The sequence below is a fragment of the Siphateles boraxobius genome, unplaced genomic scaffold, assembly GCF_051911475.1.
Source record: "Siphateles boraxobius isolate OS27281-9 unplaced genomic scaffold, OSU_SipBor_1 2, whole genome shotgun sequence".
Classification (NCBI taxonomy): Eukaryota; Metazoa; Chordata; class Actinopteri; order Cypriniformes; family Leuciscidae; genus Siphateles; species Siphateles boraxobius.
The window spans coordinates 17,391,939-17,404,588 of NW_027508810.1; the positions used below are offsets into that span (position 1 = coordinate 17,391,939).

Sequence of the window (12,650 nt, forward strand, 5' to 3'; positions counted from 1 at the left end):
CGGAGGCTTTCCTGTCGTTCCGCCATCTTGAAAAACTATCTTTATATAAAACTATAAACTATAGCGGAGAGGGTCAAAAAGTACTAGGCCAACGCGTTTCCACAACGCGTTTTCGTTCAGAGCCAGCGTCACGTAACTGAAAGCAGCAGAAATATGTGTGTGTATATATATATATATATATATATATATATATATATATATATATATATATATATATATATATATATATGTGTGTGTGTGTGTGTATATATATATATATATATATGTGTGTGTGTGTGTATATATATATATATATATATATATATATATATTATGATGCTCAAAATTGAAAAGACTGATCAACATTTTTTTTTTATATATTATGATAAATGTTTAAATATTATGTAATCTATTTTTTTAAAAGGGTTAGTCCAAAATTCCATCATTGTTGACTTTCATTCATCTTCGAAACACAAATGAAGATATTTTGAATTAAACCTGTCCCTCTATTGAAAGTTGTCCTGGGTCAACATTTCATTCGGTAACATTAGGCAGTTTGATTTATATGCCATTTAATGTTGACAATCACGTTATTTTACATATGCATCTGCTCACATACGATACTGTTTGTTTCTGCCTCTTTATTGCCTGTGTTTTGATGAGGAGAATCAGCACTCTTTCAGAAAATGTGTAATTGCCCCCTCTACCGTTTAACAGTGAAAAGACGGAAAAGTCCGTCAATGGTGAGGAAGTGTTCCAGTTTGTATTGTGAACAAATATTCAGTTTGGGTTTTATGGACTTATTTAGTGAGTATTTTATTTTATTTTTATTTTTTATTTATTTATGAGAGCTGCTTTCTGTATTGTTTAGTTTTCACATAAATATGCTTTAAACCGATCTGTTATACGTACGTTATACGTTGGTTTACTGTACTGCCCTCCACAGCACAGTGCAATGCCAGTCACAAAGAGTTACATTTTGATTGTGCTCTCTGCAGATGTTCATTTACTTTTTTTGTATAAGCTGTTTTTGATTGTGATATACAGCAAACATTTAAAGGTATAACTCTTTGTTATTTAGTTGTGTATAAGAGCGACTTTGTATGTTACTACTTATTCAATATATACTCATTGCACAGGAGTATATATACAATAACATGAGGATGGTTTGTTAGAAGTCCATTATTATTAAATGTTAGAGATTCAGAATATGCTGAAGTTTGTATTAATTTACTACAAGTATGCTGCTAGTACAGGCACACATTTATTTTCCTGTTGGTTCTTTGCAATGTTGGGACATATGCTGGCAAATGTAACCTACAGTTGACTTGCCAAATCACTTCCATTTGTTTTATTAATAAAATGAATATAGGAATTATTGAAAGTAAATTCTTTATGGGTCATTATAAATATGTTTCTTTAAAAGTACCAATTAGTCACACAAAAAAAGATGTATCAATAATCGCTTTAGCATCGCAGCCCTTTGAATCGTAATCGCATCGAATCTTGACGAAATACTATAATAGTTAAAGACATAGCTAAAAGTGAGACTATGTGTGTCGTGATGCTGTATTATTCTGCTAGTTAGAAATGTATTATGCATTAACTTACAATATTGCTTGGAGCGTGTGCGTGTGACAGTGATTCATGGCCATACATGTAAGTCAGCATGGCATCGCACATCAAGTTCGTAGAAAGCTATATTCAGTCCATTTCAAATTCTGATTTTGGCCACCACTCAAATAGGTCAAACCAAACATATTATCTAAGAAGTTCAAGTAAATACGCTAGAAATTCAAGGATGTGCATTTATTGCATGGACGGAGAAAGCACTGACACCTGCAGGATTTCACTACGTGCACAAGGATCTGAAACCAAGGATCTGTTCCGTGAGAGCAACAGTACCGCAGAACGAGTGTAGCGTCTATAGACGTTTGAAAACTCCAAAAAGCAACAAAATTGTCAGACATCCATTAGTGCATGTTCACAGAGAAATCACTTGTTCTCTCGATACTCAACAACGACGGAATCCAATGGCGTGGACGAAGGTATAATGCGCGTATTAAATTGCGGCAATCCACCTGTCACTCAAGTGGCCACGCCCTTATTATGTAGTATTATGCAGAACTTTAAGGCTTAATATAATTTAAACAGATGAGTTATAAAAAAATTCACCCCCTTCATAGTTTTCATGAAGGACAAAATGAGCTAATGAGTAAATTTGGGCTTTTTAACATGGGTATATATGGAATTGACTCCCTTTTGGAGCCTGTCTCTAGCGACCAGTCGATGAATAGCAGTTTAAGTCACTTTCGTGTTGGCTTCAAGAGAGAAACAGGAAGGTTTCCGCTCGGTTAAAACACCTCCAGGGCCCAGAAAACACCTCAGATCCCAGAGGGTTAATGCCAGAGAGTGAGGTTTGTCCTTTGCGTATCAAGCAAGTATGGTTGAGGTGCCATGGTTGATTTCTCAAGTTCCATTAAAAATATCTTTATTTTTGAAGATGAACAAAGTCATACAGGATAGAACAACATGATAGTGAGTGAACGATGAGAGAATTTTTAATTTTGTGTGAACCTTTTGAATTTTATTACAAAAGGATCTTGGATGTGTTCATTTTGGTGGTTTATCTGGATGCCTGGATAAACCTCTATACAATAAATGCAAGTAAAGTTTTATTGCTTGTTTAGAGAAGTGTTTTGGCATTTCATTCAGATGTTAGTATTTCCGTTAATTATATTTAGAGACAAATCAGACTGATTAGAATATGACTGTGACTGACTGAAAAACACATCAGCCCACTCTATAGAAGGAAGACGAGTTAGTAGAGATAAAAACGAATGTTGACGGAGAGAAAGGCCTCCTGCCACGGCACATTGATTAGGAATTGAATTAAGCGCTAAAACTCTGCACAAGGAGACATAATCCAATAGAGCAGCCATACCTGACATTTACTGCCAAGAATGAGCTTTTGTCTTGTTCCTCCAAAGAGCTCATCACAGTCAGACTTGAGAGATGGAAAGGCTGATTTTCAATAAGATCTTTATCTTTAAATGTTCACTTTCCAACCCCCTGACTAGCTCAATTTCATCTAATAAAATCAAATATGATCCACCGTTAGCAAATGGGAATGGGAGCTTCTCATTCTCGCTGTCATTTCTCACGCAGTTAACATTTTTTTTTAATTATTTTATTTATTTGTTTAACATTTTTGAAACTTAAAGGATTTATAGCAGACTGGCATGACTTCAGGGCAAAAATAATTAGTATTTGGCTGAGATCTGCTGTAATCACACTTAAAACCTGGCACTTATGTGATATTTAAGTGATTTAAGTGAATCAATGACATAACCTGGCACTGCTCTGAAGTGCAAAGAACAACAGTCAAAGAAATATGATAAGAGGCATACATCAAGAGAGTAAAGACAGCATTGGAACAGACCCTCATCCCTATAACACATACACACACACACACACACCAAGAGATGAGCCAAGAGGACTGCACTGCGTCGCTATGGAGACAAGGGCACCAAGCTCCTAACAATTCTATTTTTGTAGCGTGAGAGATAGAAGCTCCCTGTTTTCCCACTTCTCCTCTCCAGCAACAGCTTTTCATTCTCTCCACAAAATAAGGGAGTGTGGTGGGAAAAGCAGGTCAGCTTCTATTATCTAATCTCACCCCTATGCAACTCATTTTACCTTACAGTCAATCACACAGGGGAAGAATACAGACAAGAAAATAAATGAGCATGCAATGAAAGAGGAGTGGCCAATTGCACCAGTGTCGCAGATGGGTGAACTCAAGGGTGAATAAAACATGTATACGTGAGTCAAACAACCACTATTTAAATTCAAGTAGGGGGTGTTATTTCAATTAGCATGGCCCTTTATGTTAAATATTGTTTATGTGCACTAGATACAAATTTGTGTTCATCTAGATGAGCTTGATGGATGAGAGGATTTGGAGCCTTGAGTGATCACAGATCCAAATGACTCCGATCACCACAAACTCATTTGCTCGACATGAGCATCATCTTCACCCAGTGACTAATTGAATAGTCAAGCTAATTTACAGGCCCCAGAATGCCACAGACACTTAGTGTCAGTGAGATATAGCACATATTAAATTAGAGCCCTGCAAACCAGCCAGCCGGCTCCTATATGCAGTATAGCTCAAACACTGACTGGGTAACGCCGCACTTGCCTATGGACTAAATAATTCACACTTGCAGGTGCCCAGTAAGATGACTTCAAATGGCACAAAATAATTTGTGGATGAAAGGGGAGATAAAGTTGTTTCTCAGGCATTATGGACATCTGCCTAAAATGTTTCACTTGTACTTGGGCTTTCCAGCTACATTAACTGTGCTCTCAGAATAATTGTTTTCTGAAGAATGGTAGTTTTATGCGACTGCTCCTGCTGAATTTTCCATTTCATGATAATACAGAACCGAGTCTCTTGACTCTTCTGACCAATACAGGAACTGAAAAGGTATTAAAAAGTGAAAAGCAAAGCTGAAGCTGTCTATAAGTGTACTGTAGGAATAAGGCAGAAATAAAGTCTGATAGAAGAGTTTACAGGAATAAATAACAACAGCAGCTGTCACTGAAATACAATACCAGTAGACACACAGTGGCCCAATTTAAAAAATGTGGACACTTAAGACACACTTCGATATGTCTGGATGTCATTGCATTAGATGCAATATATCAAACCTAGTGGCATCTGCACATAAATGATGCAAGACCAGAACCAACTTCACTTTCCTGAGCCATTTCTGTAATTACTTTTAACCAACTGGTCTAACTAGGAAATATGAAGTCAGTGTACTAGCTGAGTAACTATGGACAAATGCTTTTTTATTATTTATTCTAAACAGTATACTGTATATATTGTTTTTTGCTGTATCAATTGAAGCCCAAAAAAACATTTGCTTGAAAAGTCTCTATAGTTCTTTTAAAATGAAATGCCAGTTGTATTGACGTTTTATTATGTAACGCAAAAACATTCATAAATCAATGTGTCCAAATACTTTTTGGGGGGCCACTGTATCAACCTATTAATCTAGTACTTCCTTGTTTCCTACACTGAACCTCAAGCTGTGCCTGGATAGGTGAACATTTGAAAATATATTCTGACAAGATGCCAGCTGACTTACTGAAACCACTGTCCTCCTCTTTAGTGCCGTCAATGGTTCCATCTGCTTGGAGTTGCAAATGAAAGCCCTGTCGACTGTACAGCTTCGTTACTATCCCCTTCAGCTGGGGCTCTGCAAAGAGAGAGAGAGAGAGAGAGAGAGAGAGAGAGAGAGAGAGAGAGAGAGAGAGAGAGAGAGAGAGAGAGAGAGAGAGAGAGAGAGAGAGAGAGAGAGAGAGAGAGAGAGAGAGAGAGAGAGAGAAGACAGGGTTAAACAGGCATTGCCACAGTGACAGTTTTAGGGGCTTCAAAGCTTCTGGCTAGGCTAGAGCATTCCCAGTCTAAAGATTTTAGCTTGCATGCATTACAAACAACAGTCCACAATGACAACAGCAACAAAAAAGAAAAATCTCTACATGTGGGAATAGTCACCAGAGTCACCACACAGAAAATTGGTGAGAGCTGCGATTTGTAAAGAAACTACAGTCTGCTGATAAGAATTCATGTGAATATGTAGATGCACAGAGCAATATTATTTTAAATGGATCTGATCTGCATCACTAGAACTAATAAACACATATATAGGACACAGATCTCCTGTGCAAAATACCAGAATGCAATTGCATTAGCAGATATGTAGTTAATCAGGCTTAGTAAGTTGGTGGATCATGCTCTTAACACTGATTAACTTTCATTTATCATAGGAGATTAAAACATGTGTGGATATTAGGTTACGTCTGATAATAACAACTATAACACATACCCTACATTTCAGTCAAGAAAACACAAAGAATTGCGTATTCCAATATTCCAAATAAGCCAAAGATACCAATTCAGAATAAACCAAAATAAACTACCATACAGATGCTATAATATGGTACAGTATAGATACAATACGAATGGCCCAATAAAGGTGTGAATGAGTATAGATTTGCTGAGGTATCGCTCCTCAACATATCAAACGTCACTTGTATATGAAAACATGTTTAAGTTCACATAAAGAAGCACATTCATGTGAGTGTTAGTCCATTTGTGTATATGTGAACACGATTGTTAAGCATGAGACTGTTTAATGAAGACCAAATCACTGCTATAAACAGCTGCTACTCTACACACACAAACTTCCACACTTCTGCTAAGGTGTCACATAAGGGTTATGTAAGATGCTGTCTGGGGAGGGAAGCAAGGTAATTGAGACTACGACAAGCTTGTAAGTAAACAGTTGTGCTGAATGTGGGTTTTAGATAGATAGATAGATAGATAGATAGATAGATAGATAGATAGATAGATAGATAGATAGATAGATAGATAACCCTCAGATCTTCATAATTTCAATTAATGAAAATGAAATGTTACTAAATAGATATAATAGATTCAACTGAAGGTAACTTTTAGTAAAGGAATTGTAGTTAATAAAGCAATCAAAATCATTCAGAAGACTGAACGATTCATTAAAGCAGATTTTGCTGCAGAATATATCTATATGGCCCACTGTGTGAGAATGAATCACCAAGGACTTGTTAGCTGCTGTCCATGGCAGGCAATAACCTGCTTAGTGTGCTTTCTATTGTCCCTCTGTCTCTGAAGGCATTACACACACTTGAGATCTGACACTGAATCAGCATCAACATAATTGCAACACAATATCTGCAGAGTAACAAAAAGTTGTATACATTCATGTCTTTTTTTTTCCTATGACAAATTATTTGTTCAAAATTCCTGAGAAGTTCTGTAAGGTCATATAACGTAGTTTAAAGGAGCTCTCACAATTAAGTGTGAAAGCACATGCTGGCTAAAATTTTAAACTTGCAGTCTGACTTAAGCATAGCAAGCACTTCGTTTTAAAATCCAATGTTTTGAAAAGTACAGACAAATGCATTGATAATGATGGCGATTCTGGTACAAATACAATGGCCATATTAAAACAGGACATAAACAAAGGTAACATCAGACCTGGTCGTCGTCGTCTGCGCTTTTTGGAGCCGAATAACTTGACCCTGGAGAAAACACTGAGTCGACTGGGTTTCTCGCAGGTTCCTTTGGTTTTGTTCGGACTGCTCACGCAGCGGCAGGCGTTGGATTTCTCACGCTCCCTTGCCTGCCTCTTCTGCCGAATAAGGGAGCTGGCGATCGCCGCAGCCATGGCCAGTTTGACGGTGCGACACCCAAAACTTTCAGAGGACACTATCCGTTTCCCCACTTACTCCACAACAAGATTTTTTATAAGGGAATCGTTAACTTAACAGCTCACATCCAAGTCTTCATACGCCAGAGACCACCATTGTGACAGATCGGCAGAAAAGAGTTAACTAAAACGGCTTTAACACAAAACACAATTATGCAGGTGACGGCGCATCTCTTCAACGCTCATTGTTTTCTTCGGGGATAAAGTCCTTAGACGGCTCTACATTCAGTTGCCTGAGGTCTTACCGCATCTGTCTCTTGATAATGTCACTACCTTGTCATTTCGACAAATAGCGGAGATGTTTCTCCAGACACCGAACACGTTTCGCAGCATCCCACGACGAAGCGGTCAGTCACAGCACACAGAACAGAGCCATGTAAGAGAAACACCTGTTCGCGAGTGCGATTCAGCGCTCTTGTGTGCGCGCGCTTTGCGTGTGTGGGTGTGTGAGCGAGAGTTTGTTTTCAGTTATCATCTGAATCCGTGTGTAATGTGTAGACCCAGACAGCTACAACGTGAGCGACAAGTTTCTATTAAGTCTTAATATTGCACCTGAATCATGGCAAGTGCAGGAAAAGAAATCACTCAATGGGAGGTCTAAAACAGTTGTTAAATTTGTTTGTGGTATGTAACGGCAAGTGATTAAGTCCGACTCATTTGTGCGAATCGGTTCTTTCGGACAGTTCATTTCCAAGAATAATTTAAAGTGATTCAGCAATTCCTTTACGACATGGCGTAGTGACGGTTATTTTAACGAATTATTTTTAAGTTGTATTAATATGGGTCTTTATTGTAATTCGTCTTTTCCTGTAATAAATAGTCTGTTTATTATTATTATTATTTTATATTAGTGAAATGCAAATATATCCAGGTTTATTAGTAGGCCTAGGCTATAGCCTACTTTGTAGCCTGTTGTGCTATTAAAGTAAAATAAGTCTAACTAAAAAATGCAATTAATATCACGTTATTCATAATCAGTTCTTCGGTCATTGTAAATTATATTATTTGATTAAATGGCTGATTAAATTCATATATTAATATATTTGTATTGTACACTCGTAGGCTAGTAAAATCGTTATAGTCAGATCAGACTCTGACTACCTGTCCGAGAAACGGTCTTGGTTCATTGGGTCAGTGTTGACTCGTTGTGACTGATTCAAAATCGTTACAATTTATCAGACTAGGACGAATCGGACATTTCGTGACTTTTACTGTTTATGGTTCGTGAACGTTCACCACCACAGAGCTAAGAGCTGCTAGACTGTGCGATTTCGGCAATCCTATAAGATCATTAGTCTACAAATCACTGACATGAATTTAATAAACTTGGATACGACGACATGTATGTAGTAGACTGTAGGCTACTGATGAATCCTAGGCTACGACGCAAGTTACAGCGTGCGCTAGTGGTAAACTAATAGAGCAAAACCAACCGCACTCTGGCAATTGTGGTTTTTAATGTGCGCTGAAAAAAAAGTTTAAGCGAAAGAGGAGAATATGGACGCGGCAATGGCTAGGGGAATTGACACGCCAATTTAATGAAACTTGAGACAAGTAGTGCCATGTCGCGTTGATCATACCATTTCATGTTGTATTTTTATTGGCTAGTCAGTAGGTGTAGGTCATAGCAGCAAACACAGTGAGACGATCATGCTAAATTTCTGACACTGTCAGAAAATTAAGGCAGGCTGTCTTTGGTCGCAAGACCGTCTTTGAACCTCTCTCACTGTACGACACAGAAGAACCACCGCTTAGAAGCCACGACCACAGAAATCGCCACGATTGGTCGGTCATCTTTCGTCTGGGAAAGCCAAAATGTGTAGCCTACCGGGTATAAATTGGGCAGTGGGCGGAGACTGATGTGGAACAGCAAAACAATATTTTTATGCGTAAAATTAGGTTAGTCTTGAATATTTGGGTGTTACTCAGAGTGAACAGCAAGCTAGGTAAAGAGCGCGATTAATCAATATTTAACAGGGATCCGGATCTATCAGGCTGTCTCTCCCGTTAGACTCGCAAGGAGACGGTGACGCACACGAATGTGACAGTTGCAAGTGAACTGGAGATCTTACAGCTTTATAAAATGCTAAGACAGTTAGTCGAACATAGTATGCTAGTCATGTGTTATGTTTCTTCCCCAAAACATTAAGGATTGCGTGGAAACAACAGAGTTGCGATGTCCTGATTGGAGCAGTGTTGGTTGCCATGGCAGTGAGTTTCCTGGATGCGTGGCAAAAGCACATTCTGTCTCCTGGCCCACTCATAATAACATGCATAGGCCTATTAATATTTGCACAGCACAATATTTTAAATAATGAATAAAATTGTTGTTTTTGTTTACATTGGTATGATGGAGGTATGATGGATAGAAAATTTGTTTTTAGCTGTTCTTAAATTATATTTGTTTAAATATGGTAGGCCTATACCTTATTAGCCTACTGAAAGATAATATTTAGAAAATAATATACTTGTTGAATTAGATATACAAACAATGTATTGCCATTGCACTAATCAGAGGGAGCCAATCAATATCTTTAAAAAAACGCAAAGTCCAAGAACAATCACGTTAAATGAGCCATTGAAGGACGGCCAAACACACACAACACCCTCAGCAACTAGCCTAACTAGAGCTCAACCCTCCTGCCCTACTCATTCAGCAGCGGGATATTATATCTTCATCAACAGCGCCATCTACTGTACAATCAGGACATTATGAAACGGAATAACTAGACTAGACGTTTGGACAGAAGACAGATCGGCTTACGAATGTAAAGAATGAAGAATAATAATAATAGTATAGAATTATATTCCTTAAGTATTGCAAAGTTATTCTGAAAACAAAAATCAGGAAAAATATTTCTGTCCTTCTCATGTCAATAACAGACATTCTTAGTTTAGCTAAATAAACGTGGATTCTGAAGTCCACAAATATAATTCAGTCCACATAGAAGGGATTTTAGTATTAAATTTGGGTCAAATATATTTTGAAATGCTCTTTAAATTAAAACCCTGTCCCTAAATCTTTACAAACACATGCTACAAAGCTTAAATAAAACAAACCAAGATTAAGATAAAAAGAAGACTGAAAGAATGAAGAGTGAATGAACAAAAATTCAAGAAAAAAGAAGACTCTATCTGCAGTTCAGCACCTCGGACAGCGCCAACAAGCTGAGATCCCACAGAAAACTTCTAGACAAACCAGACAAATCCACTGAAAGCAATACACAGTGAATTCAGCAGGTGAGTCTCAATACTCAGTACACAACTCTAAATATTCCTTAAAACCAAAGAGCAGAAAAAGTGAAGATAATTCTTACCTGATGTCGATTTTCTTAGAGGAAATGTCATATTTCGCAGTTAAATAGTGGAAAGAATAAAGCTGGAAGCCAGTGACGATTCACTGCAAGCAGGAGGATGTTTTCAAAGTTTTTACCATACTAAAAAGAAATCCTAATGGAACAGACGAGAGGCTATCAAGGCGGGGCCAGCTGTATTCAGAAATCATTAATGGACATTAGTGACTAGCCATTACGACTTCTAAAGCGGTCATTAAAGATTCATTGCGAAGCGCTGTTGATCCGGCAAACACAGGGCGTGTGTTCACTAAACTGCAGTACTCTGGGTCAAAATTGCAGGGAGAAAATCGAACATTGTACTTCCTACTAGAGCAGAGCTTTCGTTCCTCTCACGTTACAAAGAAACGGCTGTAAAGTGATCCTTTAATGCGTCGTGTAAACCAGTTATACCAGACCTTCCATTCTCCACTCAGAAGCATCAAACATTAGCTGTGCTTTTCACTTCTGTTGTTCTGAACACGCCAGGCAGATTTAGCAATGATCTGAGCATCCAGATAAAAGAGATTCAGCACAATTCTTTAATAAAAACAACTGTAAAAGCTGACGGTAGTCCAGTAAAACGTCCATGATCTTGACAAAACGATTTGAAATGCCAAAATAGCAGGAGGAATTTCAATATATAGTTTTAAATCACGAGCATGATAACATTAACGTGGTCAAACTTATAGTTTGACACATCAAACATGTGAATCAGCCCCTGAATGTTAAAAAACAGTGCAATATGTGACCCTGGTTCACAAAACCAGTCTTAAGTAGCACGGGTATATTTGTGGGAATAGCCAACAATACATGGTATGGGTCAAAATTATAAATTTTTCTTTTATGCCAAAAATCATTAGGATATTAAGTAAAGATCATGTTCCATGAAGATATTTTGTAAATTTCCTACCGTAAATGTATAAAACATTTATTTTTGTGAGTGAATGCAGCACAATCGCGTACATAAATGGACAACTTTAAACGCGATTTTCTCAATGTTTAAATTTTTTTGCACCCTCAGATTCCAGATTTTCAAATAGTTGTATCTCAGCCAAATAATGTCCTATCCTAACAAACTATACATCAATGGAACGCTTATTTGTTCAGCTTACATCATTTATGATGTATAAATCTCAATTTCAAAAAAAAAATGACCCATGTGACTGGTTTTGTCATCCAGGGTCACATATAACCGTCAGAATGAATATGCTCATGACTGCAGTGGGATATGTTAAACGAGGCAGATCTCAAGTGATTCTCTAACACATCATTGGACGTGAAGCCAATAAACAATCAACTGTGACATCCAATCACACTTAAATTTAAAGTGTATTAATGAAGGCAACATTGTATTTATAACCTACTTTTGTATTATGCCTTTGCATAACAGACATTGTAAAACTTAACAAGAGGTCCAATGTCCAGATGTACAAAATATCTTCAAACTAAGGTTGGAGAGAGGATCTACAGCATCAAACACAAAACAGTAAACACACCAAATAACACTCACTGTCCCACTTTTTATTGTATTTACTGTCACACGCCATCATGGTTAATAGCGAATATTCCTTGCTTATACTGGAGGGTAAGTATTGTGTGTTTAATCTTGCAATGTGTATCCCCTTCATAACTCTTTATGGAGCCTATAACCATATTTAGTCCTACATATTTATTAAAAGTGACATTTAGAGAAGGAAATATCCATGAATCACTGCCTCAAAAGTGTTTATCTGTGGTTTGTCCACTAGATGGCGCAAGCGAAGCATATTTATGAAAACAAAAGCAGATATTTTGAAGAAAATAATCAAACAGTGGACGGTATTGACATTTTTTTCCCTACTATGGAAGTCAATGCCGGCCATCAACTGTTTGGTTACCAACATTCTTTAAAATATCTTATTTTGTGTTTAACAGAAGAAAGAAACTCATACAGGTATAAAACAACATAAGTGTGAGTAAATGATGACAGAATTATCATTTTTGGGTGAACTATCCTTTAACCCAAAGCCAACTC

General features: G+C 37.3%; 1 protein-coding gene across 9 annotated transcripts in view; it reads right to left on the minus strand.

The window, feature by feature from the left end:
* The window catches only part of fgf13a (fibroblast growth factor 13a), a 153,476-nt gene that overhangs the window by 25,939 nt on the left and 114,887 nt on the right, over positions 1 to 12,650 (minus strand). For 7 of the 9 annotated variants that reach the window (XM_077236230.1, XM_077236225.1, XM_077236227.1 and 4 more), the window contains one exon: positions 5,139 to 5,249. In XM_077236230.1, coding sequence (XP_077092345.1) covers positions 5,139 to 5,249 — 111 coding nt within the window. Of the gene's footprint in view, positions 1 to 5,138; positions 5,250 to 7,069; positions 7,876 to 10,618; positions 10,987 to 12,650 lie in introns of those variants that run through there. The other 2 variants (XM_077236231.1, XM_077236226.1) reach the window with 2 other exon arrangements.